The sequence below is a fragment of the Setaria italica genome, chromosome IV, assembly GCF_000263155.2.
Source record: "Setaria italica strain Yugu1 chromosome IV, Setaria_italica_v2.0, whole genome shotgun sequence".
In the NCBI taxonomy this organism is placed as follows: domain Eukaryota; kingdom Viridiplantae; phylum Streptophyta; class Magnoliopsida; order Poales; family Poaceae; genus Setaria; species Setaria italica.
The window spans coordinates 34267440-34272508 of record NC_028453.1 but is presented as its reverse complement, the minus strand read 5'-3'; the positions used below and the strand labels follow the sequence as shown (position 1 = coordinate 34272508).

The window sequence follows — 5069 nt, the reverse complement described above, 5'->3', positions numbered from 1 at the left end:
AGTGTCACATCGGATGTTCGGATGCTAATTAGGAGAACTAAATATGAGCTAATTATAAAACTAATTGCAGAACCCTGTGCTAATCCGCGAGACGAATCTATTAAGCCTAATTAATCCATCATTAGCAATTGGTTACTGTAGCACCACATTGTCAAATCATGGACTAATTAGGCTTAATAGATTCGTCTCGTGAATTACACTTCATCTGTGCAATTAGTTTTGTAATTAGCCTATATTTAATACTCCTAATTAGCATCCAAACATCCGATGTGACAGGTGTTAAATTTTAACACTTGGTTGCCAAACAGGCCCTAAACATACAAGCACCCACTAATTTGTTCCTACCATATCTTCTTCCTATGTTCCGTCCCCAATAATAAATCCCCCCCGCTTTGAATCGTATCCAAATCAGCCCGCCTTTAATTTCTTGCCTCGCTTCGGGTGATATTTTTTAGTTGTCCCCTCCTCACATCAGCCGCCTCCTCACATCAGTGATATTTTTTGGACCAGAGCTGGTAGGTCGCTGTCTGTCTGTCACCTATTGGCGCACCGTGTCCTCCGTCCCGGAACCTGGAAGGCGAAGAAGTTCACAAGCGAGCTTGAGGAGTGAGGAGGAGGAGGAGGACGCGGAGGTGCAGCAGCCATGGCGCACCTGCTGCTGCACGGCACCCTCGACGCCACCATCCTCGAGGCCGACCACCTCACCAACCCCACCCGCGCCACCGGCGGCGCCCCCGGGATCTTCCGCAAGGTAAAAAAAATCAAATCCACCCCCAAACCCAATCTCTGCTTCGCTTGTCCTGCTGACGATGCTCGCCGCGCCTGCGCGCGCAGTTCGTGGAGGGGTTCGAGGACTCTCTGGGGCTCGGGCAGGGGGCGACGCGGCTGTACGCGACGGTGGACATCGGCCGGGCGCGCGTGGGCCGGACGCGGGTCATCGCCGGGGACCCCGTGAACCCGCGCTGGTACGAGGCGTTCCACATCTACTGCGCCCACTTCGCCTCCGACGTCGTCTTCTCCGTCAAGGCTGCGCAGCCCATCGGCGCCACGCTCATCGGCCGCGCCTACCTCCCCGTCCGGGACCTCCTCGGGGGGCACGAGATCGACCGCTGGCTCGATGTCCTCGACGCCGCCAGGAAGCGGCTCCCGCACGGGCCCAAGATACGGGTGCGCCTCCGGTTCCAGGACGTGGCCGCCGACCCGCGCGGGTGGGGCCGGGGCGTCGGCGGCGCGCGGTGCCCCGGCGTGCCATACACCTTCTTCTCGCAGCGGCCCGGGTGCAGGGTCACGCTGTACCAGGACGCGCACGTCCCCGACGCGTTCGCGCCCCGGATCCCGCTCGCCGGCGGCCGCCTCTACCAGCAGGGCCGGTGCTGGGAGGACGTGTTCGACGCCATCAGCAACGCGCGCCACCTCATCTACATCACGGGCTGGTCGGTGTACACAGAGATCACGCTGCTGCGGGACGGCGCGCGCCCGCACCGCCCCGGTGGGGACGCCACCCTCGGCGAGCTCCTCAAGCGCAAGGCCTCCGAGGGCGTGCGTGTGCTCATGCTGGTGTGGGACGACCGCACCTCCGTCGAGTCCCTCGGCATGACGTGGGGGTTCATGAGCACGCACGACGCCGAGACGGCCGAGTACTTCCGCGGCACCGACGTGCGCTGCGTCCTCTGCCCCCGCAACCCCGACGTCGGCAGCAGCGCCGTCAAGGGCGCGCAGATCGCCTACATGATCACCCACCACCAGAAGACCGTCGTCGTCGACCACGAGATGCCGGTGAGGCGCAGCGACCGCCGCCGCATCGTCAGCTTCGTCGGCGGCCTCGACCTCTGCGACGGCCGCTACGACACGCAGTTCCACTCCCTGTTCCGGACTCTGGACACGGCGCACCACAAGGATTTCCACCAGCCCAACCTCGCGGGCGCGTCCATTGACAATGGCGGGCCCAGGGAGCCATGGCATGACATCCATTCCAAGATCGAAGGCCCTGCCGCGTGGGACGTGCTCTACAACTTTGAGCAGCGGTGGAGGAAGCAAGGAGGTGGCAATGATCTCCTCGTCGACCTCAACGCTATGGCAGACCTGATCATACCGCCATCACCAGTGATGTACCCGGACGACCAGGAGACATGGAACGTGCAGCTCTTCCGTTCCATTGACGGTGGGGCGTGCTTTGGCTTCCCTAGCACCCCCGAGGCGGCAGCCCAATCTGGCCTTGTCAGTGGCAAGAACAATGTTCTTGACAGGAGCATCCAGGACGCCTACATCCACGCCATACGCCGTGCCAAGCACTTCATCTACATCGAGAACCAGTACTTCCTCGGCAGTTCATTCGGGTGGAAAGCCGACGGCATAAGGCCAGAGGAGATTGAAGCACTGCATCTGATCCCCAAAGAGCTTTCGCTGAAGATTGTGAGCAAGATTGAAGCTGGTGAGCATTTTGCGGTATATGTGGTGCTGCCAATGTGGCCAGAAGGCCCTCCTGCTGGTGGATCTGTGCAGGCAATACTGGACTGGCAGAGGAGGACGATGGAGATGATGTACTATGACATTTCTATTGCACTTGAGGCGAAGAGGATCGATGCAAACCCAAGGGATTACCTTACATTCTTCTGCTTGGGGAACAGGGAGGTGAAAATGAGTGGCGAGTATGAACCTGCAGGTCGTCCATTGGATGGGTCAGACTATGCTAGGGCGCAGAATGCACGGCGCTTCATGATCTATGTTCACTCCAAGATGATGATAGGTACGCCACAAACACACTGCATGATCAGACATTATTAATCTAGATCAGCAAATTTACTATTGGGTTGCTGCAAATTCATGCGGTTGCTTGAAATTGTTTGCACCTGTCAAGCATCTTCAGGCATTCTTTGAACATCTGCAGTACGTTTCAGATTTTTTATGCTCCGTTCTTTGAAGTATCTTAGAAATGCCTGTGCAATTTAGAGCACCCTCGTGTCATGTTATGACAGGGCTTTTGCTGCAAAACCTCAAATTCAGATATATCTGCATTGTTCTGTTCTTGCTGTAGATATACCTGAGAAACATGACTGCTGATATTGTCACCTAGCCTTGTTTCAGTTCCTACACTGCCAAGACGTGTCATCTTTCATGTGGTTAAAGTTAAATCTGTCTAACATGTAACACCCTCCTTTAATGAAAGGGCTTGCATAGGACAGCTCAAATTTGAGCTTCAGGATTCGTTATAAGAAATTGAGGTTCAGAACAATACATATCTGCCGTGTTCCATTCAGTGGCAGATCCACACACCCCTTGACCAAGTTAATCCCATATAAAGTTAGCCTATAAAACTTTATGTTAGTACATGTTTACCTCACAAAAATATGAAGTTAGCACCACTACAAGAGGCCTAGCAACCCCCCGCAGCCAATTCTGGATCCACCCCTGGTTCCATTCTTGCTGTCAGAAACAAGACTGCTGATATTGTCACCTAGTCTTCGTTTCAGTTCCTACACTGTCAAGACATGTTTCATGTGGTTCAAGTTAAATACACCCTCCTGTAATGAAGGGCTTGCATAGGATAGCTCAAGTTTGAGCTTCAGGATTCATTAAAAGAAATTAGGTTCAGAGCTAAACATATCTGCGGTGTTCCATTCTTGCTGTCAGAAACATGACTGCTGAAATTGCCTATTGTCTTTATTTTAGTTCCCACACAGTGAATACATGTCTCATGTGGTTCAAGTTAATCTTGTCTAAGATATATTCTTCCTTGTTTGTTTCAGTCGACGACGAATACATCATTGTTGGATCAGCTAACATCAACCAGCGCTCAATGGATGGGGGCAGGGACTCTGAGATCGCCATGGGCGCATTCCAGCCATGCCACCTGAACACCAAAGGCCAGGTCGCCCGAGGGCAGGTCCACGGCTTCCGGATGTCGCTGTGGTACGAGCACCTTGGCATGCTGCACGACGACTTCCTGAACCCGGGCAACCTGGAGTGCGTTCAGAGGGTGAACAAGATGGCTGACAAGTACTGGGACCTCTACGCCAGCGACTACCTCGACGCCGACCTCCCTGGGCACCTGCTCAGGTACCCGATCAACGTCACAAAGGAAGGCACGGTGACAGAGCTCCCTGGAGCCAAATACTTCCCCGACACGCAGGCGACGGTGCTTGGGATGAAATCTAATAAGCTGCCTCCTATTCTTACCACATAGAGAAGTAATTTTGTTTCTTCTGGTGAGGTGCAAGTTTGCCATCTTCTGAATTGTTCACTGCTGCCTTCTGGGCATAGTTCCAGCAGTGCGAGCTACTCGGATTCTGTTGCCTTTGAGATTAGTTTATAGGCTGAATTGACTGTTTAGCTCATCAGAAGTCTGAACATTTCCGGTCCTCGCATGATGCATTCTAGATTGCTGAAGTTCTGAAGGATTAGGAATGCAACTTGAGTTGGCTGACGCATTAGCTGCAGTGATTTCAGACTTGGTTGGCTAGCTTTTGAAATTTGACCTCATTCTGGTCCTTCTGGACATGTTTCGGAAGGTCTTGTCAGTTGCGCACCGGTCATCATTGCAATCGTGCATGAACCGGGCAGTTTGACCAAGACATGGTTGTTTAGCACTCTATTACTAGTCAGGCGCAAATATTCTTCCCATAGCTTTCCTAAGTTGTTGTCAGTTATTTTGCAAGACGCGAGAAAGTGTGGCATGAACCCGGAAAATATTTTGTGAGCATGGGGTGGGCTTCTGCCCGTATGCCCATAAAATCCACTCTCTGAATCAAAGTAGGCCCCGAACCGGTTCCAATCTTTGAGCTGGAAATACATTCGGAAATAGCTTGTAGTCTTTAGTCCTCTGTCACCACTCCGAAGTCTTCAGCCCTCTTTCACGGCTCTGAAAACTTCTGAATATTGCTGCTCTGTCCTAGGGAACTGGTATATGTCGCCGAATCGCTTGAGAACAAATATGCATGGGGTGTTTGGATTTAGCACCTGTCACATCGGATGTTTGAACACTAATTAGGAGTATTAAACATAGTCTAATTACAAAACTAATTGCACAACCCCTAGGCTAAATCGCGAGACGAATCCATTAAGCCAATTAG

General features: G+C 52.8%; 1 protein-coding gene across 1 annotated transcript; it reads left to right on the top strand.

Moving 5' to 3' along the window:
• Positions 1-476: 476 nt before the first annotated feature.
• Positions 477-4589, top strand: LOC101762026 (phospholipase D alpha 2). Its single transcript, XM_004965886.4, has 3 exons — positions 477-751; positions 835-2746; positions 3747-4589. The coding sequence occupies exons 1-3, from the start codon at positions 644-646 to the stop codon at positions 4181-4183; spliced, it is 2457 nt and encodes an 818-aa protein (XP_004965943.1). The 5' UTR covers positions 477-643; the 3' UTR covers positions 4184-4589.
• The last annotated feature ends 480 nt before the right edge of the window (positions 4590-5069 follow it).

Coding starts and splice junctions, on each gene's coding strand:
- LOC101762026 (XM_004965886.4), top strand. CDS start 644: ATGGCGCACCTGCTGCTGCACGGCACCCTCGACGCCACCATCCTCGAG. Junction 752..834: donor CCCCCGGGATCTTCCGCAAG/GTAAAAAAAATC, acceptor CTGCGCGCGCAG/TTCGTGGAGGGGTTCGAGGA. Junction 2,747..3,746: donor TCACTCCAAGATGATGATAG/GTACGCCACAAA, acceptor TGTTTGTTTCAG/TCGACGACGAATACATCATT.